This window comes from Galeopterus variegatus, unplaced genomic scaffold (assembly GCF_000696425.1).
Source record: "Galeopterus variegatus unplaced genomic scaffold, G_variegatus-3.0.2 Scaffold2949, whole genome shotgun sequence".
NCBI lineage: Eukaryota > Metazoa > Chordata > Mammalia > Dermoptera > Cynocephalidae > Galeopterus > Galeopterus variegatus.
In genome coordinates, this window is record NW_007729060.1 from 201,834 (window position 1) to 226,950 (window position 25,117).

Sequence of the window (25,117 nt, forward strand, 5' to 3'; positions counted from 1 at the left end):
AACCTCTCTTTTCATAGTAGAAAATGCTAGTTTGGTACCATTAGCATTTTTGGTACACAGTTACCCTGATGATCAGCATGGATACTGGTTACCTAGCAACAGCGCAAATACTAATGTAACATTTGGCACAGAAGACACTGTCTGCAAAAGTGTACAAGTCATGCTCAGAAGTGTCAGCTAACTCTGCAAGTTTAAAGAGGTTTAAAGACTGTGGCACAATTTGCTCATCTGTAAATGGGGCGAACAGCACCTCTCTTAAAAATCTATTTCGAGGAACAATCATTTGTGATAATTGCGATATACACATATAATTTAAAAAAGCCTAGAGCAAAAAAATAAAAAAAAACACCTAGAACAGAGGCACATGAGTTTCCTCCAACAAATACATTCCATATAAGTATCTGGGTTAAAAAAAATCTTGTGGTAGTGAAAAACAAACTTCAGGTATCACCTGTCATTCTTTTTAAGAGAAACGGTCAATATAAACTTTCTTCTGCTTACTGAGTTAATGATACATGAACCAAATGGTCCCATTTTTTGGCCTGAAGGGGTTCCTCATTTCTAAAAGTAAACCACATTCAGAAGGGAAGTGGACTTAAACCCGGAGTTTCTTACTCTTCACATTGCCTTACAAACAGGATTAGATTAAAAGGTTAAGGAGGAGGAGGGGAGGGAGGGGCTTCTAAATCCCCTTGCAAAGGGTTTTTCACCCATGGGGGTAGTCTGAGGTCAGAGAAATATAGCGAGCCGGTCATGAAAGGTCCCCTCACCATTTACTGATACGCACCCTGAAAAAGAATACAGCTATAAAAGATTACTCAGGGTTTCTTTATAATACCTAAACATCCTCCTCTGATTGCCTTTGATGTCGAGTTGGCTTAATTTAAAAATAAATCTAGTTGACTTTTTTAAAACCACAAAACCTCAACGCAAATAAAAATTACAATAGGTAACTGCAATGCAGGCTCACAGTGGGCGAATTATATCCTCCTCCTTGATGTGCCTGGCATAGCTCCACCTCACTTTGAGAAACAGGGAAGCTTGCAACAAATTACAAGCCTCAAATTGGACTCCCGGATTTACAGAGGACATATGTTAAATCTGGCTTATATTAAAAGCGAGAGTTCAGGGCCTGTTGTTAAAGCTGTCCTCCCCCTTCTCCCTTTATTTTTCTTAATTTCTTAATAGGGGAGATGACCCCCTACTCTGGGAATGAAATCCCAGGTGGGATCTCAGCAGGTGGGAGGGAGGGGCGTATGCATTTGCCTTTTAAAGGAAGACAGACTGCCACTGCTTCCCTCAGAACAGCAGCTGTTTGGGGATGGCAGGTGGAAGGTCGGGGGTTGCTGGAATTGACAATGTTGTTGAAAAGTGATCTTTTGCCAAAGACCTGTGGTTGCCTCCTGCTGAGCTCTGCCAAATTCCTGGAAGATGCAGCCTTCTGTTCCCCAGTGATAATTAAAGTGTGCTTCCCTAACTAAGGATTGACTGAAAATTATTCATACGGGGCCTGGAGCTGTCAGCTGGGACACAAGCCGCTGAAAGAAGCAGGTAAGTATTTTAGGGAAAAGTGGAAAACCACATATTCAGTTATTCCAGAATGTTTTGGAATCAGGCCCAAATTCTCATCCTCACAGTGTTGCTTACTAGTATGTGATTCTGGAAAACCTTTTTTTGTCTAAGCCTCAGTTTTCTCACCTATGTATTGGGAATGACAACTTTAAAGCGTTCTTGTGAGGGCTATAAGATTTCTGTGACTCTACAGAGCAAATTTTGAGATCACATCAAACCCATAGTTATAGGTAGCTGGGCAAGAGTTTGTTTAATACTGCATTTGATGGCTGCGGCAACTCTTGAGGAGTTGTAAAATTCTCATTTTACAAGTGAGAAGGTCAAGCACACAGAGGTGGCTTGGAGAATGCACTGGGACAGCATCACACTGACCACAGTCCTGAACCACAGCCCCCATGATGCACCTCAAAATCCCAGTCATTAAAAGGATACATACATTTCTTCCTGTCAAAGTAAGTCCTAAAATCCTTGGCTTTCATCTTGATTTAAAATATCAGCTGCTTCTGCTTCCCATTCAGGTGCCTCCCCCTGGTTGTATTTGCTTTGGTTGCAAATACAGGACAAAGTCCAATCCTCCAAGGCACATATCAGCGAAAAGGTGGATAAGAGTGGCTATTTGCTTTAAAATTGAGAGGACAAAGGATCATTTTGTCATTTTTTTGAGTTTCTGTTGCTTTCTTTTTAAAAAAATCAGTGTCAGAGTCATATGTGCCTGGCCTGGTAACTGGTCTGTTTGATAAGGTCTTTACCCAGAACTGTGACCTCGCAACCTTACACTCCCAAGAAAACAAACCTATAACCCTTGACAGACTATTTTCATATTTAAAAGTTTTAACTTTTCCGATCAAGGCTTCCCTGCATATTGCTTTTGTCTAGTCATTGCTTGCTTAGGTGACTGCTCAGCACACTGGACCAGGGACACTTCAGACCACTGCGTTTGTTAAGTGCAGCCTTTGCCATCACGCCGATTCTCCTTGGGGTTCGATTTTCAATCCAGTATTGCTTACTGACCTAACAGGAGTAAGAATTCTGAAAATCAGTAATGTCACCTTTCTTTTTGATGGGCAGGTATTTTAGGAGACTAATTCTTACTAGCAAAGAAATAGTTTCAAGAAAAGCATGTGTTGTATATTAAATCCATACTTGGGGAGTTGCAGGAAACTTAGCAGTTCATTTTTACTACTGATGGCTTTTGCTGTCACTCCAGTGAAAATAAATATACTTCTAGTGTTTTGTATTTGAACATGTGTTTTCTTCCTTTGTTATTTAGTCAAATAACAACAAAACCCCTAAGGATCTAACTCTTTAAAGGGTATTGGTAGGAGGACCATCATTCTCTGAAAAGTGGAATAGTCTCAGTTCTCAGAATAAGCCAGTTACATAGATTTAGGGCACACATTCAAAGCATTAAATTGGAAATTCTATACTTCATCTCCTGAGCCACACCATCTCAGTTTTCACTAAAATTGAACTTACTTAATCGGCTTTGTGGAGATATTCCCCACCTGAGTTCAAATGTCCTTTGGTAGCATTTGAACACATGCAGAATAATACCAAATGATCTTGATTACTGATATATAATAGAAGTAATTTAGAGTCTTTTAACGGTGCTGTGAACACTAATTAGAATTGTGCAAATATATAGAAACAACCTGTAATGTTAATCGTGACTGTGATGTTAATTAAGTGCTCCTGGTCTTGTGGGAAGATCACCAGGGTCCAAGAGAACTGAGTTTTGATTCTAGCTTTGTCCACTCATGTGACCTGGGCAAAGCCATGTGGTTCTTTGTTAAAAGAAAAAGATGACTTTGGGCCTTCATTTTTAAATTTCTAAAATTATGGAGTTAGAGTATCTCTAGGTGTTCCTTTAATTTATGAAATCTATTGTTTAAATATTTTGATTCTATTTTTAAAATGTTTTAAGGTCAGCTAGTTGGTGAGGTTAACATGTTTATTCATTTGCTAAACAAAAATGAATTGTCCATCTACTGTGTCATCATGCTTAATGGGCGTAGTGAGGTACAGAGACTTTTGTCCCTGCCTTTGGGACAAAGCTATCTTGCATAACTCCAGGCACCATTCACGTGATAGTTTATTTGAGTGCTGTTCCCAGGAGTTGTGCAATTTAGGGATCTGGGTAAACAACTAACATTGATGGGATATGTAGTGAATGATAGAACAAAGTAGAAATATAGAAAAGGGAACAATTGGGCCAAGCCTGTGGCGCACTCGGGAGAGTGCGGCACTGGGAGTGCAGTAGCGCTCCCGCCGCGGGTTCGGGTCCTATATAGGGATGACCCGTGCGCTCACAGCGCTCACTGGCAAAAAAAGAACAGGGAACAATTACTTCTGCCCAAATCAGAAATCTTTATGGAGAATTAAAAATTTTTTTTCTTATCTTCAAAAGCATGTCCTTTCATGTATTTATGGAAGAAAAGAGGTAAGGATGTGCAAATTCTTTTTAAGGCAAGACATTTCTTTCCAGCTTTAAATAATAAAGGTGTTTCAAAAACTTTGTCCTGTGACTTACAGAGGTAGTTTTTCCTCAACAAACTATGTTTATCCAAAAGCTCTGCTTTCACAACAATCTGCAAATTAGTGAACATGGATTGTTCTACCATGATTTTATATTATACTTGAACCTGTGTGTGTGTGTGTGTGTGTGTACATGCACACAGTCACACATATATCCAGGTATGGGAAGAAAGAACTATTGAGCTGGAACCAAAAAAGTTTTTTTAAGTTGATAGGGGCATAATTTGTGGGAAGGTGGTAAGAGTCCCTTAGCTTCCCATAGAATCACTGGGTAGGTAAATGAAGTCTCCTTTCCTGGCAAGGCTTTTGTCCACAGGTGCATATTATCACAGCACTGAGGCCAGGAAAGAGAAGCATGTTAAAGCACGGGTGAGTTTATAGCTCCCTACGGGGATACTGGGAGGTAATTTACAGAAAGATATAGTAAGGTCTCAGCCATCGCAAAGGCTTTATGATAAGGATTTTTATGTGCATTATTATGACGGAGGCTCCGTGATTTCTCGGAGGCCATGAGTGACTGAGCTACTGTCTGATTAACCAGTAGTCCCTGTCAGTGAGTGGTCAATAATCCGCTTTCATCCCTGGTTGGTAACCTCTACCCTGAGTGTGTGGAGCCAACATGCCGATACTGAACTGGCTTCCTGTCTTTGTTGGGAATGGCAAACATGGTGGAAACCTGATATATTTGCTCGGGTCTGAGAGGGTCAGATAGCTATAATCCAAGGCTAGATGAAAGGGATCTGGGTGATGCTTGACCACCAAGGAAGAAGACCTGAAGGAAAGTGTTCCCGTCGCCTGTGTCTCCACATCGACAGAGAGTCTGCGGTGTCTTGCTCTGTTTCCACAGGGCCTGCCAGATATTTCTGCGAAGTACTTAACTTCTTGCCTCCCTTTGCTTGAATGTGTTGCTGATTTTTTTGCTAAGGAAGCTGGCCATTCAGTGGCAGCTTGTCTTCAATTCGTCTCACTCCTTTTGTGTGAGGACTGAACTCTGACCCTGTGCACTCACTTGGTGTGACACGGGCACACATTCCCTCCCTCCAGCCCTTCCTTCCAGGAGCAACCAGGAAGACCTTACAACAAAGATGCCAGGAATTCACACAGCAGATCTCCACATTCTAGGTGCACAAAGCCCAAGGCTTAGCAGCAAAGAGGAGCTGAATTACTCATCCAGCCACATGAATTCTTATTTTCTGTGGCTAAGAGTGTTCTCCAAACTGGCACTTGCCCACAGCACACATTTGCACCTGGAAAATATTGGTCCTTACCCTTGTCTGTTCTTTTAGAATAGCGAGGTGTGAGAGGCTCACTGCAATGTGCGTCTTAACTTGTCAAAAGATTTGTCATGTCACAATGACAAGTGTCAACTTGTCATTTCTTGAACTGCTTCTCCTAAACCTGAAGTTGAACCGTATGAAATTGCACTTTCTGTAGGTCAAGAAAAATGGAATACTGGCAGTTTAATATGGTTCGTCTTAATGGAAAGGATCGAGAATTAGCTCTTATGAAGTGGCTTCCAGGTCCACTGTGTGGGGACTTTACCTATGCTGCTTCTCTTAATTTTTATTCATGGCATTACGTCAAGGTGCTAGTGTTATCCCCATTTTATGGATGACACTGTGGAGATGCTGAGAGATTAAAGATACTGCCTTAGTGAGGAGCTGAGACAGGAAATCAGGCTTGTTTGCCTTTAGGCCTGGATATTTTTCACTCTGCCATGTGTAGATTTTGCTTTGCAGAATCACTAGTAAGGGCATAGATGGTTCATTTGAACTTAAAAAAAATAATCTATTTGCATGTGGCCAAGTGACCTCATATTTTGCTACTCCCCTCCTGAATGACCACCAGTGAATCTGCTTACACTTATATAGAAACTCACTGAAATCCTCAATATTCTGCAAGCTTCCTTTTTAACTTTTATCCATTATTGCTTTGTTTGAACACCATTCTCCAGTTTCTAGGTCATGTCTTAGATTGTCTCACTTATGCAGTGACCCTTGTCCATGCCGTCTTCCTGAAATCATCTAACCAATCTCTGTAGAATCATCTGCAGAAATTTTGCCCATCCTTTGAGGCCCACTTTGAATGATTCTTCATCCATGAGATTTTCCTGGTTCCCCTGAAAGACGTGAATGCTTCTTTGTCCAAACTTCCACAGCCTTGTCACTGTCTGCTCTGTACTTGCCACTTCTGGTACTACTAGTTATATGGCTATTTGGACACTTGTTCTACAAAGGATCAGATAGTAAATATTTGAGGCTTTGCAAGTCATATGGTACATCTGTCATAACTACTCAACTTGGCTGTTGTATCATGGCAGGAGCCATAGATGATACATAAATGAATGAGCATGGCTGTGTTTCAATAAAGCTTTATTAACCAAAAACTGGTGGCAAGCTGGATTTGGACTGCAGGCCCCAGTGGGCCAACCCCTGTTCCGGCTTATCAGTTCCTAAATGTTAGCAATTGTGTCTTCCTCATGCCTATATCCCTGCTGTGCTATATAGCACCACAGGCAGTGCTCATAAGTATATGAGGAACTAAAAAGAATTTTTAATTGCTGGGATCACAGATGCTTTTTAAAAAGCTATTGTGGAGGCCCTGAGAACTCTGCAGACTCCTCTCTTCATGCTATTATTGTCTGTATATGCAACTGAGCTGTCAGAACTTCTTGACCTGCAGCTGATTTTCCCATAGTCTTATGACCTTGCATTGAAGCTTCAAAGGCAGGCTGGCTTCTAAGGAGCCATAAAACACCGTATTTTGTCAGCCCCTCCTCCTCAAACTGTGAGAAACACCTGTAAGGTTTAGGTGTAGAAAGTCACCTTAGGCTGGGATTCTGCTAATGAAATAAAGGAAGCTACACAGAGTGATTTCTGATTCAACAGAAAAGGTGGGTTCCAGGGTACTGAAGAAACTTTCATTAAATCGGCTGGTTACCAAACTTGTAAGTGAGTGATGGAGAACCACTTGCCCCTCGTGGGCTTCATTCATGAATTTAGCTGCAGGCTTGCATGTAGGGTAAGGTCTTTAGAAGCTTATATATCTGCCCAGGGAGTTGATTGCAAACCACAATGGCTCATCCAGACCATATTCTACAGTTGCTTGGGTGACCGTTTTATTTGTTGATAATATTTTATGCATTAAAATGCTTCTATCCTCGGGCCGGCCCGGTGGCGCACTGCTACAGTGCGCCGCTTGGGAAGCGCGGCAGCCCTCCCGCCGAGGGTTCGGATCCCACAGACCGGCCGCTCACTGGCTGAGCGAGGTGCGGGAGCAACACCGAGGGTTGCGATCCTGTAGCCGGTCACGAAAAAAGACAAAAAAAAAAAAAGGAAAAAAAAAAAATGCTTCTATCCTCCAAGTTTTTGGGCATGGTCAGTTGGCTTCATATTTATTGTTAGTTCCTGTCCTAAGTCAGCTCTGACCTTCTTTCTAGTCTAAATCACTTGATATGATAGAGGTGATATAAATACTACTGTCCAGAAATCATCAGTCAATTAGTTATAATAAGATACAAACTAAGAATATAAGAAAAAAGTTCTCCAGGGACATATAATGACCAGCAACTAGAGTGCCTATCTATTTTCACAAGATTCTTTCTGTCTGGAGTCTTGGCTAGAAAATCAGTGTGGATGAAAAGGGATAGTATTTAAGCACAAATAGATTAAGAACCAATCTTGGAGGTTTAGTGCTAAAAGAAACAGATATCAATTCCCTGTTCCCTGCCTCTCTAATGACCAAGCTTTCAGCAGACATAGAGCCAGCTCTCTGCGTGGAAGCTTGCATATTGATTGCAACGGCTGGGAAGAAACCGTGTCGACAGAGTAAACAACAAAATCATGTTCTCTGCTGCCAAAGCATCCAGACTTTTCCACCTTTGGCTAGTGAGAATTATCAGCTCCTGCCTCTTAAAAGGAAACCTCAGGTTATTTTACAGCTGTGACCTGAGAAGGCCTCTTGGGCAAGCCACTCAAGCTGTCTTCTGCAGCCGTCCTAATTGCACATCTGCAGCTAAGCTCCTGCAGTATTCTTGGAGAAAACAAACCCATGTTTCCACAACCAGACCAGGGGTCGCCACTCTGCTGCTAAGAGAAGCATACCACTAGGTCATCATTATTATTTGAGCACACTCAGGAACATTATTTAAGACAACTGAAGGGAACTCTTGGTGGAAACTGCCTTCACCCACCCTGTGTGCATCTCTTTCTTTGCATTTAGCTACTTGTAAATGTTGGAAATGTGGCTCCTAATCAAACCACCTACACAAAGCCCTTTATTTCAGGCCCGGAGGCTCTGCCTGTTCTGCACTGAAATTTTCCTCTCATAGCAGAAGCCTGTGTTCCTGAGTTGTGGCTACGTGGCATGGAAGGAAACGGGGTAAAGAGGAGCTGGGTGGGGAGCAGCAGACAGGGCCTTGTGGGGCAGGTCACAGAGCTGATGTTTACTCACATGTGTTGGGAAGCGTTGGGGTACAGTTTTGAGAACTGTGGGGCTGAGTCCTCGGGGCCGTGGGGTGCAGCGTGGCTGATCACCATCATAATGGGCCTATGGGGATACATTCTCTTAGACATTTTGAAGTAATTAATGCTCTCGTTAGTGATTAAGTCTGTGAAGTAGTCCTGAAACATATATTCGACACAAAACAAAAATTACAAAAGGTGACATTCATCAGATCACATGTGAATACCGCTTTCCTCAGAAGTAACTCACTGAATGGAGGAGATAAGGTCTAAAGCAGTAAGGAAGACTGTTCCTCCCAAGGCAGCAAAACACCTTCAGTAACAGAGAAAATTGGCTGCCAGTTATTTCTAGGGGTCCTGGCTCAATAATGTGCAAACAATTTACTTTCAGTAATACATAACTTAGCAAATAAGAAAGAAAAAAGTCAAGTCTTGTTTGCCCAAGATAATGACCAGATCTGGCAATACAAGGACTACAGAACATGAAACACCGGATACATATTTCATTCTCAGGTTTCGTTGATGTAATTCATTGGCAAAAAATTTAATTACTTCAAGGGCAGGAAACACCCACGCCCACATCAAATTCACAGTTGCTGAACACACACACACACACAAATGCACAAACACAAGAAATGATCTTTTCTCCAAATTAAAAATTCACCTGTGGGAATTACACAATTGCTAGTCAAAGCCATGGCCAAAATCTGGGAGCTCAGGGAAAAGCTGCAACATTTGATCTATTAATTTACTTGAAACACTTAAATATGGGGAGCAGTTGATTTCCTGCAGATTATGCTGTGTTAATTGCACAACTAAAGTAATACAGCTGCTGGGATTAGAGCCTGACTTGCTAATAAAATGACTTAACCCACAGTCAGGGGTGCTGAAGCAAGTCTGTAAGGGAGAGGGAGGAAATGGAATGAAAAGAAAAGAAAAGAAAAGATGAAAACTTAAATTAAACCACCTGCTTCCTCTAAGTGTATATTATTGGCCTGGAGCTCCAGTATAAACTTTATTCAGAAAGTGTCCAGGCAATGTTCACAATGTCTAAGACTTCCAGACGTGGCTAATCACATGTTGTGGATTTAAGGACCAGAACAGCTGCAAAAGCAGTGCCAGAGGGACGAAATCTGTGTCACATGTCATTGTTACGACAAGCCCACAGGCTATCCCCATCTTTCACTGGGGTGTCTGTTTCATTTCTGACTTAAAAAAAGATATATATTCTTTCTGGACACAGTTGTCTTTGACACTTAATCAGCTGTGATAATGAGCAGGTTATGCTGATTTAGTTTTTGGAGAGAATTTTGATGACTTTGCTCTCCTTAGGACAACAGGGAAAGAAAGGTTAATAGCTTGAATAAAAAGCATGAAAAGCATCCCCACAGATAGAGAACATAGCAGTGACAATTAGTGCACGGGGCCTACATCGCTGGCATGCAATGACTGTATCCACAACTGGGGAGATGACCCAGGGTAGGTGAGTGGTTGAGCCACTCCAGGATGCTTTTTCCTTGTCTTTGGAAATGAGGACATTGCCCAAATTTACCTCTAAGGACCCTGCCAACTCTCAACTTTGGTGAGTCTGGAAGCCTATTAGCAATGTTTGTGAATTCATTTGTATTCATTGTTTTCTGAAGGATATAAAAGAGCCAGACTTATACCTTATCTCCAACCAAGTCCCTTGTACTCAAATCAGGCCAAGCATAAACACAGCAATGTGCCAAATTAAATCAAGTTCTCTCTTTCTGGTTTCTACCAAGTGCTATAGACTGTCGAGAGGGGTTGCTAGATAGAGCAGATTCTCGGCTTCTTTTAGATAAAGAGATGGGCATGGCTAGAAGGAAAGGGAATATTTTAGGTAAATTAGCAGGCTAAATTCAAACATTTTCCCCTTCACTCTTATGATCCGAAAAATTTTAAAATTTAAATTAGCAATCACAAAACCTTTGTGAATTTTTAAGTCGAATCTGGGATCCATTTGTCAGAGAACATCGATTCAGGGACATGTTGATTTCAGTTTCTATGAACTGACCGGGAAATCCTAGGACTGGCAGCCTTCTGTGGACCCTCACTGCCATGGGGCAGATGTCCTTGTCACATATACTGAGCTTGGTCAGACAGGAGTAAAAGCAAGGAATGTGGCTTCCCAACCTTTAATTTTCACACTCGTCTCCTCTTATTCTCATATCTAAACTTGAAACGACAGACAAAATATACTTTCACCCCAGTGAAAAGTGAAACAGTGCAAGATGAACATCTGATTACGTGGACATGTCCTCCAGATCCAGTGAGAGGGGCAAACAAAAATTGTGACAAGACAGAGCAGAGGATCTATGATTTTCTTCATGATACTTTCATCAAAGGCTGATTGCCTTTCATCCTAATGAGGGATGAAAAATCACTGTACAAAGGCAGTGTTCCTTGGGAGTCTTTTTCTTTTCTGGAGTTTAAAATTACCTTAAAATTTCTCATTCTAACATTGTGAGAACATAGAAAGCCAATCTTGTGGATAGTTTAACTCACTGAAAATGGCTTTCCCCCATTATGCACAGAGTAAATTGATGCAGTGTAAAAGTGCCTGAAAATTACCTTTGCATAATCAAATCCATGCTTTTCTTTGATGCCATTGCGACAAACAGTGTAATTATAGAAACGAGAATTCTTGATTAATCCAAGCCATTCTCGCCACCCGGGAGGGATGTAGCTGCCATTATATTCATTGAGGTATTTTCCAAAAAAGGCTGCAATGGAGAGAAAGGATTATTTTCTCATATAAAATGATTAATTATAAATAAATGCATAAATATGAAATCATGACTTGAAAAAGAGATGGTAAAACAAAAATTAACTTAGGTAACAGTGAATGCCAACATGATATTAATATAATACTCTGATCTTTTGGCAAAGTGACATACACACATTTTTCCTTTTGAATTCATGTAAGTAGTACCATGTACATGGACTATGGTTCCATAAAATCACCATAATGATCATGGCACTCTGGTTGCCTCTATTTCTTATGGTCCTACTGGTATAAAACCAGAATATGCTCTTTATTAAGTTGATGTAACCATCGGAGAAGTAGCCAGTGTGAGATTTGGAATGCTACCACTGGGCAAGTGTTGGAGAACTGAAAAGTTCAGTCTTTGTGATAAAACAGGTTCTCTAACTTTCTGTTTGAAAGAGTTGTGAATTATAAAAACGTTATTGAAAAGTTTGTCTTTGATTTTGCATATTCTGAGAGTACAAATTTTCCAAAACAGAGAACTGTGGCAAACTTCATTTTTAGGGGATATGGTTGGGGTTTTTATGTCACATGCATTTTATGTCATGTTTACGTTATGTGCATTTTATGAACGTGTATGTCTATTATTGGTAATAAAAAATTCTAGCAACATAGAGTTAGCAGATTACTAATTTTCGTAGAATTATAACATAATAAAAGTATAAGTGCCACAAAAACACCCCTGTTCATTAAAAAGAACAGTTCCATGGAAGAACTTCACATCTGTAACTTCGGCATGTCACATCTAAGAAATACAACTGTGTGACAGGGCTGACTGATCCCTCCCCGGGAGGGAGACTGTAAACTTGGTCCTCTGCTAAACATGACAACAGGAGGGGAAAAGGGGAGATAAAGAGAGGTTAGGATGGAACAAAATGGGTTAGATCTTGAAGTCAAATACCTCTAAATATCAGAAGGGTGGCTGCCCAGGTATTGTTGGGACATTTTTGAAAGAGAAAGAGGGTACTATTTGTAATTATTGTCATTACACTAGGCAAATAGGTATAAAAAAGCACTATTTTGGGTAAACCTAAGTGTTTAGTCACCCTGTCTAGCCAAACACACACACACATCCTCCTCCTTAAGTATGAAGAACTAGAGAAAACTTTATTATATACATGTATAGGTATATATATATGTGTATATATATGCATATGAGAGTACTTCAAAAAGTTTACCGAAAGATTTGTATTATCTTTCAATTCTATTTTTCCATGAACTTTCTGAAGTACCCTTGTATTGGTGTACACACACACACACACACACACACACACACACTCCTATATATATACACACATGTATGAAAGTTTTAGTTTTTCTGATTTTTATAAGGCTGCAGCAACCTTTTGTTTTAGGAAGGACCACGTTTTGTGGCCAGCCAGATGCCTTCCACATCAAAGCCACTTCCTGGCTTTACAGGTATCTCCTGTTACATGGCAAAAGGTAGTTCCTGGAAGACTGGCTTGGGTTGATTAAGAATGGACTCTAGAATTGAGGCACTTTATTGGTGTTGGTCCTAAAACACACAGTTTTGAATCTTACACCTATTCAGTGTACAGCACTTCTGTGTCTCTATGGGATAGCTGTCCAGCTTGCTTTCATCTTTGATATACAACTACCTGTAGAATATCTCCATCTGAATGTTGTACTTGCCCCTTAATTAACGCGATTGTCCTAAGTGGAATTAACTCTTTTCCCTTTCAAATTTACTTCTGTCCTCAGATGTCCTTTAATGCTCTAAATGGCATAATCACTCTCCCCGTGAGCCAGGCTCGGCGGCCCGGGGCCTCCGCTTCCACCTGCTCCTGTGCCCCTCGCTGAGCAGCTGCCATCACCTGCACATTCCGCCTTGGCAGTGGCATGCAAGTCCATCCCTCTTTCTCTGGGGACCGGACACCCCTCATGGATGTTCCCAGTCCCATGATCGGCCTTTCCAGCTATGCTCAGGGTCCTTCCACTCTCAGTGTCCCCAGTTAATCTTCCTGAGGACTAGCTCCAGTCACATCACTCTCTTCTCACAATTTCAGATGGTCCTTGTTGCCTGCAGAATAAAGTTTCTAGCTTGCTGTGCAAAGCCGACCCCGGATCTGGGCCTGATCCCTCTCTTTCCAGCTCCAGCTTGCATTTCTCTGTCACTCGTCCCTCTCTCAAGTACTGTGTTTCCTCTGCTTGCTCTCTGGTTTCCACCTCTCTGGCTTTGCTTGTGTTGGTCTCTCTACTTGTCTCTTTATGTATCAAGGTCAGAGCAGATGCCGTTTCACTCACAGCCTCCGCCAGAACTGATCTTGGTGGCTCTAAAGCCATCTTCCCTTTCTCCCTTGTGCTATGGTCATGTTTACATAGAAACTGAATCCCCCTCTGATTATAAGCTTTTTGAGGACAAAAATGCCTTTGTCATGTCTTTGTGACCCCACCCGCCCTCCCTGCATACAGCAAAGGGATCCATAATTTTTGTTTCTTAAACTGGAGTTCATGGATTCAATGTATTCTGGGGATTCTACAAGTTCTAGACTTTTAAAATTTGTACTTTTACTTGAGTTACAATTTTTTAAAGTTGATTTGGTCTTCTACATATTTTCATAGACTAGAGCTTCAGAGTTTCAGAAGCTGATATTTTTTACTAGATTTGTTTTCTTTCAAAAGAGTCTGGACTCAAAGCTGAGAAACATGCCATGTTCGTTTATTTGTCGAATGAATGTTTATTTGTTGAATCTGTGAATAAGTGAATCAATCAAGTGATCAATCAGCTCAACACCCTCTGCTTGAGGTTTCCCCCAGGGCCCCTGAGCAGATTGATGGGCGTAGGACAAAGTGTCAGAGTGTCTCACATCTGATGACTCTGGATTTCCCACTGGGCTGACTATGCGCAGTAGTTCTTGTCTCTAGACACTAATCAACCTTTTCACTTAGAACCACAAGATGATTCTGTTTTTCTGACAAAATGCAACATGACTAGGAGTCACAGGCAGCAGATCAACACCACACCCCACTGACGTCAGTTCAGAAGGGGACTGTTTCCAGGAACCTCAGGCCCAGCTCTTCTCTTTTGCCTCCTTCTCACCCCTGGGGGTTTATCCTACTTTTCTATCCTTGTTTTCAGAGAGATAAAAGAGCATAGTGGTTTAGAAAATATACCCTACAGCCAGCCTGCCTGGGTTCAAATAGTGACTCTGCTACTTGCTAGCTATCCATACACAGGCCAGTTATTTAACCTTGATGACAATAATAGTGGCAGATTGTTGTGAGGATTAAGTGAGTTATTACATATATAAAGCACTTAAAACAGAGCCTGGTACATAACAAGGGCATACTAAGTGCTGCTACTACTGATATTATTATTAGCATCACCATCATTATTTTTGCCACTCTGTCTTCTGATTTTAAATCTTTACCATCCTACAGTGTAAGAAAATCTTGCTTTAGAGCTCTGCTCCTGTGCATGTGAAAACATCTCTTGAGAGGTTACAGACTTTTCCTAGCCAGTATGACTTATTTTGTGGCAATAAATTCTCCCCCATTTGACTTACATTTTCCTGCTTAATTAGTTTTTAAATTTTTCCTGCTATTTTTATTTATTTATTTTCCATTCAAAGCAGCCCTGCCAAGTCATTCCTGCCCTTCCCTCATTGTTTTACCTTTTGGCTTACTTTGTCCTGTTTTCTACCCATTGCCACGGTGCTACTCTTTGCCTTAATCCTTCCCTTATAAACTATTCCTTCAAGTCTCTTAACAGTCCTTGTTATTTGCTTCAGAATTCCCTCCAGGTTTTCGGTGTGTTTGTGTTCATGGAGTGTAAAAAATGTACTCAGTATACCAGATGTGCCCTCACCCACCACACTGGTTGCAAGAGGGTCCATGACCTTGAGTGTCACAATGTGACACGCAGCGTGCTCAGCCCTGAGTTACTCTGGCCCTTCTTGTTGGCTCCCGACATTGAGACTCATTTGTAATCACCCCTGGCCTCTTTCGACATTATGTTTCCTGGCAGTGCTCTGCAATTGATTATCTGGACTTCTAATTATTTTCCTCCAGATGTACTAAATTTCTTTCTCCCTCCCTAAGGTGAATTTCATTTTCTTGCCTATACTGCCACTAGGTCTGTGAATGGAGTATGTATAGTTCCACGTTTCTCTATCCTTGGCATTGGCAATTCAATTCAACCACTACTATCTGAATACATCACTCACATGACATCTATACCTGTCCTTCTACGTCATTTTGTTGTTTGGACACAATTAAACACTTCCCTTCACAGCTGTTTAAGAAGGTGGTGGGAGGTTGGGTGACAGAGAGAAAGATCAGAGAGACTTGATTATAATTATTGCTGGCTTTGGGCCACGCTACTCCTGTGTAGAACTACCTGTTACATAATCTTAGAAAAATTTTCTTGAACTATTTGTAGTAAAGGCATTTATTTTTAAGTCAGCAATAGTACCTATACAAAAGATTTGATGCTGTGAAGTCAAATCTTATTTAACATATCAAATGATACATTGAGATTTTACTCCATGTAATTGATAGGCTTGAGGAGGCAGGATTTCATGGTTGTGTACATAATTCTGAAACAAGTTAAAATTATGATTTATGTTAGTTTATATACATGAGTCTGGTTTTCCCAACTAGATTATAAGTCTAGTGAAGACAGGAATCTCACTTAATATCTCTTTATATCCCAGTGTCTAGTGTAGTTCCTAAATTCTACTTGGTTCAATAAATGTATGCTATAGCTCTTGTTTATGTACCTATCAAAAATCTATATCCCATAACCCATAAAAATAAGAATATTAGTTTGTCTTACTTTAAGTGAACTGTACATTTAAAAAATCCCATATTGGAGAATAAATATGCTTGCTCTAAGTTACATAAATAAGTTTTGAAATATAAAAAGACACAAAATTAGAAAATAGATTAATTGCTCTAAATTGATTTTTTATGAAAGAATTCTTTACAAAATGATGTATTGCAGATCTTTATTAAAAATGGCCCCTTTCACACCCACTATATGAAGTAGAATTAGTCTAACTAACATTTCATTCATATGTGATTTTATGTAACATGTATTACAACTGTATTTTGAACACTACAATTTTTAAATGAATCAATACAATAGTTATAGATTATAATGAAGTTAAATATAATTCTGGACAGAAAAAAACCCAGGAATAATTCTAGTCCAATATCTCCATTACAGAGGTTGGAAAACTGGCCTGTCCACGTCCTAAAAACAAAGTAAGGGCTGAGTAGGACGTGACTCCAGCACCTTTAGTTTTAGTTCAGGGTTTCTTTCTAACACTTGATGCTACCTCTCCATAATGGATGATTATTTTTACCTTAAAACTTTATGCCAAGTTTTATATTAATGTCTATACCCTCATAAGAAATTTAAAATAAATGTTTTGGAGCAGATTTCAGGCAGGATATTTATTTTTATGATAGATAATCCAATATCATTCCCATGTCACTTGTCAGAACATGAAGTGCAATAGACATGTTACTGTATTTTCCCCTTTTTGTACATTTCAGCTCTTGTAGACTCATATTTTCCATGAGTAAAGTTAGAAAAATTTAGGTTATAGCCAGTCCAAAAAACATGCCTCAGTTATGAAAACGAAAATCATGTCATACAATGGTAAATATAATATTGGATCCATTCAATTCATTTAAATCCATGTATTCTGGATGCCTCCCAAAATAAGCCTCTTAAGTAATCTGTCTTCTCTGAGTTGTTCTTCAGAAAGCTTATTGCTGCTTTGTGCTTTTCTCTAGATGGATGTTTATGTATAAAACATATTCCAGTTTCCGTCATTATTTTTCTTAGGTTTGCAGGTAAATGTTCCAACTAATATATTCATTATTAGAAAAACAATAAAATCTTTATACACTGGCTTTTTTCCCACTAGTTATTGTCTAATAAATAATTATGTGATTTAATACCTACTCGCCAATTCTTTTAATTTCCTAAGATGTCTTTCACTCTTATGTGTTTATTTGTATATTTTCAAATGGGTCATTATCCATGGTAGGATCAATAATTATTATCACAAAGATATCTTTACTTCCTAATTGTCTGAGGTACTTTTATGTTTTCTCATCAAAGATAAACTTAAATTATATAGATCTCTATCACTGTCATTTTAGTCTTCCAATTTTTTTTTCTTTTTTTTGGCAACTGGCTGGTGGGGGGAACCAAACCCTTGACCTTAGCGTTATAAGACTGTGCTCTAACCACATGAGCTACCCAGACAGCCAGTCTTCCAATTTTTAATCTTTCTGATTTACCAACAGGCAAATAAAAATGTATTTTCCTGAGTGTATACTATCCTTTTTCTACTTCTACATAAGTATTTGGAAAAGTCCTGTGTCCCTTAAAGAATTCCATTTACTTTAGTTGATGACTCACTGTAAATTCTATTATTACCTAAGTGTCTAAACCCCAGGGCAGAAGGTTGGCTTTAGAATGAGACTTAGTTTGCAGGAGCAAATCTACTCTTCCTGGAGAAGACACCCAACTGACGCAGGCTCGCTGGGCTGCACAGAAGGCCTGACAGTCTTGGAAAGCCTTAGGGTGTGTGCTCAGTTTCATCCTAGATCTAAACTTAAGGTTAGGGTAGCATATGCGAAAGAGCTCAGAAGACCAAGGTCCTGACACCAGCTCTTCCCATTAGAACATCCGCTCTGTCACTTCAGCAAGTCACCTTAATCTTGTGAGTATAAATTTGCTTCCCTGAAAATAATGAATGTGAACTAAATCGTCTCTGAGTTTTATTCAGGCTCTGTTAATCCACCCTAGGGTGGGTACAGTATAGAGTGAGACAAGTACTAGAGCACACTGTGCTTCTTAGGAGGAACTGGTTTGTTTTATCCTGGTGAGCGCGTGAACTTTGCAATGAATGGTGTTTCCTTTTTGCCTTTACCACCATGCAGCAGCTTAGTTCCAAATATGTGGCTTTTCCCTACAGCTCCATGGTAAGCAGTCTGTACACCAAGCTTTGCCTTGACTATAACTAGTTCTACTCTTTGTTTTTGTTTGCCAGGGTCCTTACTGTTCTGTATTCTATTATGTTGTTTGTGTGTCTTTGTAAGGTGTTTTGGAACCAGGCAAGATACACCACTGACAATCTCGTGACCTCAGACAATTAGTCCTCCTGAATCTCAGTTTCTTCATTGGTAACAGAGTGAATCTTTTCTTTCAAGGTCGCCATAGGAATTAGGTGAGATGATTTAGCTAAATTGCCTGGTACAGATTAAGTAGGTAGTGAAAAGTAATTCCCTTCTTTCTTGCCTTTTCTGGTTTAGCCCTGAAACAAATTAGCAAACCTGGTTGACTGCTCTAAGTCCTGGTAGGACTCTGTCTCATCTTCCATCTCTATCTCTTATGACAAACTCCGTCCATATCACTTTGGATATGTGATAGTTCCAACCCTCTGAGCTCCAAGTCTGCTACTAGGGATTAAATTACAGGGAGCTTGGGATTTGAAAGGCACTGATTTCACACAACACTTCCCATGAGCAAAACACAATTTGGTGGTTAAAATCAGGAACCAGGCATTAGGGCACCATTTCTGATTCTGCTTCTAAACTGGTCACACAATATTTGAAATCCCCACCTCACTTATAAAACAGCCAAGTACATTTGCCGTCTACAAACCCTACAGGGATATTTGATGGATTTGCAAATTGCTTTAGAGTCCTCAAATGAAAGGCACTGTAAATTTAAATCACTAATGTGAGAAAACACACTCAGGATAAGGCACTCTCTGTAACCTAGTTTCTTTCCTAAGCATAAGCAAACACCCTTGAGATTCATGGGAGGGGCTTCTTCTGTGGGTAAGGATCTTGAGATTCCTGCAAATGACAATGCTGTCATTTGCACAATCAATATTTTCATCCATAAATAACATGTATTAAGTGCCCGCAGGGTGCTCTGCAAAGAAGCAAATGGCCATATATTTCCTGAATACAGTGGGAAAGACTAATTTCATTTTTAAGAGAGATTTAAGAGAATATTTATCTGAAATCCTTTACTTTTAAAGCTACAGAGGAACAGAGAATCTGTAGTCCTGAAAATCATTTCCAACAAACTTTAATGATAATTCTTTAATTCTTACGAATAAATCTAGGTGTTTCTGAAAAAAACCAAACTACTTTTGCACTGCAGACCCTTTATCAAATCCTTGTTTCCTTCCATGAGGAAATGCTCAGAAAATATGAGGATAGCATCTAAATGCCAGGAGAAGGGAGAATAGGGGCTTTGGGGTTAACATCACCAGAAGGAGACTCGATTCTCAGGAAGACTGGCGTGGTGTTCATGGCCTCTCTTGAAAGAGGTCCCCAAGTTTCAAAAGAGCAACTAATCAAAAATCTCTTCTTGTTAAACAATGTGTAGGTTAAACAATGATAGTAGGTGTAGCAATTAGGATACCTTACTTTGCTACAAGACACAGGTGAGTATTTGAGACCTAAAAATGACCACAATGTAACCTAAAGAAACTTTACAAATCTTATTCAGTAAGAATGAATAAATAAATGAATCAGTAAGGTACACATCATTGGTTTATTCATTCAGTTATTCATTCATTAGATAAATAATTTTGATCACCTATTGTGTCCCAAACAGACTCTGGGGTAGGTGCTAAGCAGTTAGAAAACATTTGATAATTTCTCACTGAAACACTCAGCAGGAATTTACCAATATCTAAGAAAAGCCACAAGTTGTACCATGATCCCTTGAGGTATGGGAGGTTAAATATGTAAATGGGACAAAAACTCTTCCATTGCAAGTTATCCTGGAAAATTCCAACTGCCAGGGTCCCTGATGAGTACAACACTTTCACATTGTGTCCACTGAGAATCGTGTTTCTCTAAGGAATCTCATTGGTACACTCTTCAGAGTAATAAGTAAGAGATAGGCAGGATACTGACAGAGGAGAGAGGAGCTAGCTACTTGCATTTAGAGACTCATTGGAATGTCATATATTTCATTACACAATGCATTTCCTTGCATCTAAGACATATTACCAGAGGTTCAGGGGCTAGAAATGTCATCCTTTACCTGTTCTGTAGCCAGTGTTGTTAAGATACACAGCAAAAGTCCGAGGCTCATGCATTGCCTGCCACGAGGGTGAGGAGCAGTTCTCATTGTTGGTGTAGACGTTGTGGTTGTGCACATACTTGCCGGTGAGCATGGAGGACCGGGACGGGCAACACATGGGTGTGGTCACAAAGGCATTGGTAAAGGTGGCCCCACCGCGTTCCATAATCCTTCTCGTTTTGTTCATGACCTGCAGGGACCCTGAAAGGCACAATTCCAGCATTACTGAGCAAAGTGCACCCAGCGAGTACCCATTTACTCAGTGCCTCTGTTGCCCTGATTTATTAATTTCTCTCCCATGGCTTCAAGAAGTCTATAATTTGATCAGCTCTCATTTCTAGAACAAAATTAAACATTTGGAATCTTACCATGTCAAGTATTTTGCAGAATAATAAACACATTTCAACTTCTCTTCTCCTTAATCACAAAGAAAAAAATGCAGGCTAATCTGATAATTAAAGCTAGAGTTTTAGATATGGAGCAGATTCAAAGGCCAACAGCCCTTTGAAGATTACCAGAGAACAATAGCCTGTTACACAGAGCACCAAAATCCCCGGCCTGCCACACATGCACAACGCTAGTGACACTGCAGAGATTACTAGATACAGCATTTCAATCGTCTGAAAGAAAAAAGAAAAAACATTTTCCCTGCTAAGTAGAAGTCCCTCCAAAATGCCTGTATTTAATAATGAAAATAATAAAACATCTTTAATGTAACTTGGAATCTTCTAGCAATCTCACCAAATGTCTGCCAGCTTTTCTATGAGCACAGCACCACAAGTTTATATGTTGACCTGTTTACATGTAATTTTTAGAGATAGGTTGTTTGCTTAGGAAAAAGCTATGATTCTATTGCACTTAAAAGTATTTGCAGGGTTGTAGAATATTTCATTTTAACTGTAAGGATGAAATGGTAATATAAAATTGATGAAGAAGAAAAAAAAAATCTATTTTGATTACTCTGTCCAGCCAAACACTGCAGCTGAAACACATCCAAATACTGAGGAAAAGCACAGACCAGAATTCAATAGTCTTTTCAGGACTTGTCAAGAAATGCACTACAGAGCACTACAGCCAAGCCCATTGCATTTGAATCCTGGAGCCTCAGATATCCAACAGATCCCACTTCTTCCAAAGAAAGGGAGAAAGTCTAAGTTTTCCAGCAAGGAAGGAAATCGTAATGCAAACCAGGCAAGCATTCAGAGCAGAAGAGAAGCATGTAACCGCCCCGAAAGCCACTTAGCCCGATTTCTTCATACTAGCTTTTACTATTCACATGATGCACAGGAGGAAGGTTTCTAACTGGGTCTCATTAGAGCCCCCTAAAATATGCTTCAGCTAGGAGCACTCATAACTGCTTTCTCTCTTCTGGTTGTCTTTCGGGGATCAAGCAACGTTTTGTAGCCAGTGAATACATGCAGGGAGCGCACACTTCATGCTGAACATTCTATCAAGCTCAGCACTCTGGGCTGGTCCCCCAAGGGTAGCATTAAGAAAAGAAAGAGAAAGTTCTCTTCCTCTTGTGTTGAGTAGTAAATTCTCCAGACAAGAATCTACATATAAGAATCACTTGGGGATATGTGCAAAGCAACATACACATAAGAATGTGAATATAGCAGGAGCAATAGATAGAAGGATGTAGGGGACTTGGAGTGAATGCTTAATAAGAGTTCCAAAACGACAGATGAGGACAAGTGGAAAGGAAGGAGAAAGAAAATGTGGGATTTGTGAAGCTTGTTGCTGGGGGCGTGGGGAGATTGGCACTGCAGTGCTCTGGAGGTGGGGAGAAGTGAGTAGAGGGGTAAGAACAGTACATTGATTTCCTGGCGTGAAAAAGGATACGGAGGATTCTCTTGATGAAATGTGGGGGTCAGAGCTAGTAAATAGCTTGGAGATTGGGCAGAGACACTTGAATTTGACAGAAGAGACAAAATGAAGGCGGAGTAGTTTCCTTGTCAAAGGTATGCACGATGATGTGATCAGAAAAAAGTCTTAGAGAGATGTGGCTGTTGCTACAGTGGTGTGTGGACTGGAGAGGGCGTACGGCTGGTCTGCTAAGGGCACAGCGGAGAGGTCGCTGAGGCCATCTAGCCCGGAGGTGAAAAGACCCTGGGCCAGACTGTGCCTCTGATGCAGAGTGACTCTAGGAAGAGAGCCAAGAGACGTTGTCATCCTCAGAAGGCTGTGAATTGACTCACATCTCAAAGATTTCAGCACGGGAAGAAAGCCGGAAAAGGAATTGTTTCATGGATGGTGAAGGAACTAAAACAGAATACCCTACAGAAGGTCACAGAAGCCCATTTTGGAAATGTTCCATTTCATAATTTTGTTGGTTGATCCTACAGGGGGAAATATCCTGGACAGAGATGAATGAGTAGATATGTGACAGGTGATGCAGAAGATGTCTGTCCTCCTACCCTTCCCTCATCTTGAGGGATCTGCGGTGGTCACTTACCACAGTCTTTTAAATCTGGGGAAAACAGCAAACACGGTTGGTGGATTTTCATTGCCCAATAGTCTATCTCAAAGAACGAGCTCTCAGAGTTTTCTTTATGAGTCTTGGCTGGACTTAAATTAAAAAAAAACAAGTGCAGCTGGAGGTCATCATCTAAGGTCCCGAATCACAAAGCTGTGCTCTCCAGTTTACAGACTCATTTGGACTGCAAATAGGGGATGGAGGTGGAAATCTAATTTTAAGTCAAAATAATATAAAAATAATATAATAATATAAACGTAATGAATTGGACTACAACTTAGCCCTACTGAGGACTCTCCTCTTATTTTCAATTTCACCCTTTTCTTAATTAACTGAGCTGATTGTGTAGAGGCCTTAAATAGTCTCTCCAAATGCCCTGCTTCCAACCAGTCCACATGTCAACATGTCTGATCCCCGCAGGCACCGTTATCAGCGCAGCTCCACCACTGCGGTTCATGAAAGGGGGCATCTGGCTTGAAGTTTCTCAGTAAAGAGAAGATTCTGAGACAATGCTTGTCCAACTTTAAAAATCACATGAAGAGCATGTTAAACCACAGAATCCTGGGCCCAGCCAAGATACTGGTTTTGTAAGTCTGGGATGGGGCCTGAGAATGTGCATTTCTAACAAGCTCTCTGGTGCTGCTGAAGCTGCCTGTCGGTGGGCCACCCTTGGAGAACTATCGTAGGTTGCACACAGAATCAGGAAGCCTAGAGCTTGGAAGAGACTTTAGTGGGTGCCTCGTTTTACATGACTTATTCTCAGCCAGGTTCTCTTCTAAGTGCTTCAGGTGCATCAACTCACTTAATCCTGACACCCCTTGCCGTTGGTGATATTAATTATTACTCCTATATAGTTACTATTCTTACACAGGAAACTGAGGTGCAGCAAGGTTAGGTCCTGTGTCTAGGGCCACACCGGCCCTCAGCAGCAGGATGAAGGCAGTCTTCCCTCAAGACCATGCTCTTAAGCTCCATTTAGGCTGAGTACTGGTTGTGACATTGACGTTTTCAAGATTGAGAAAGAGAAACGCTACCTGCTCACCGTCAAGATAGGTGTCACTCTCTGCAGACTCATCTTTTGCTTCATCTGCCTTCATAGGAGAGATACTGACACACACTAATGCCTGCCTCCTGTCCTCCTAAGGGCTGACATGATCTCAGCAGCTCAGTCCCAGCTGAGGGATGAGCAGGCTGCAGACCTCTCTGTCTCAACAGCTGACTGCGACACAGCTGTTATCGCTTCTTCCACTTTCGGCAGATAGACACAGTTGACAGAGAGGAGGAATCTGAAGCTTTTCACTCTGCTAAGTCAGAGTGTGCCAGTAAGGAAAGCACTAAGCACCTTCTTTTTTACGGCTGTGCGATGATTAACGTTGGTCAGTAACACTGCCTTGCCCTGTATCGATGCCACTGTGATTGTGCCATTGATTTTTCATTGACAAACTTTACCAAAAACTCTCCTGTAATAAATCTCGTACTTATGCATGCACAGCTGTTGAGAGCAGTGGACGAGACAACATTCTGTCTGAGAGGTGGAAGGGCTCAGTTGTGCTTCAAGCTGAAGCTTTTTAGTTCTAGAGAAGTCAACTACCTTTCCTATGCTTTAAGACTAAAAATGTTGATGTTGGCTTGTGTATTAATTTGTTTTCTGTTGCTTGTAACAGAATACTTGAAACTGGGTGATTTATAAAGAAATGAAATTTATTTCTTACAGCTTTGGAGGCTGGGAAGTCTAAAGTCCAGGGCACACATCTGGTGAGGGCCGCCTTCTCTTTCCTTCATCCTCTTCACCTCTTAAAGGCCCCACCTTTCAACACTGCCATAGTCTGATTTCCCACCCCATAAACACTGTTACAATGAGGGTCAAGCTTCAGTGTGTTTTAGGGGGACATTCAATCTACAGCAGCTTACAGTAAAAAATATCAATTCTTCCTCTCTCCACACACACTGTCCTTCTCCACCCCTTTAGGTAGAAAGCCTGACTTGGTTATTCTTTTAAATTGTCCCTCGAGGTGGAAGCCTGACAGGCATGCTACAAAGCAACTGTCATTAGGTCCGAGTAGCTGGCGCGGGTGCACTGCTGCCTGGGCTGGCTTGATGAAAGGGAAGGTCCAGGCCACAGCTGAGTCTCAGGATTGCCAAAAAACGATGTCCTAGAGCATTGCTCCTGTGGGGGGGGGGGGGAAGGG

The 25,117-nt window shown here is 40.7% G+C and overlaps 1 protein-coding gene across 1 annotated transcript in view; it reads right to left on the bottom strand.

The window, feature by feature from the left end:
* SULF1 (sulfatase 1) overlaps positions 1 to 25,117 on the bottom strand; it is an 87,871-nt gene that overhangs the window by 56,111 nt on the left and 6,643 nt on the right. The window contains exons 3-5 of the mRNA XM_008583510.1: positions 20,414 to 20,653; positions 11,166 to 11,317; positions 8,560 to 8,729 (exon numbers count right to left, since the gene is read on the bottom strand). Coding sequence (XP_008581732.1) covers positions 8,560 to 8,729; positions 11,166 to 11,317; positions 20,414 to 20,653 — 562 coding nt within the window. The remainder of the gene's footprint in view (positions 1 to 8,559; positions 8,730 to 11,165; positions 11,318 to 20,413; positions 20,654 to 25,117) is intronic.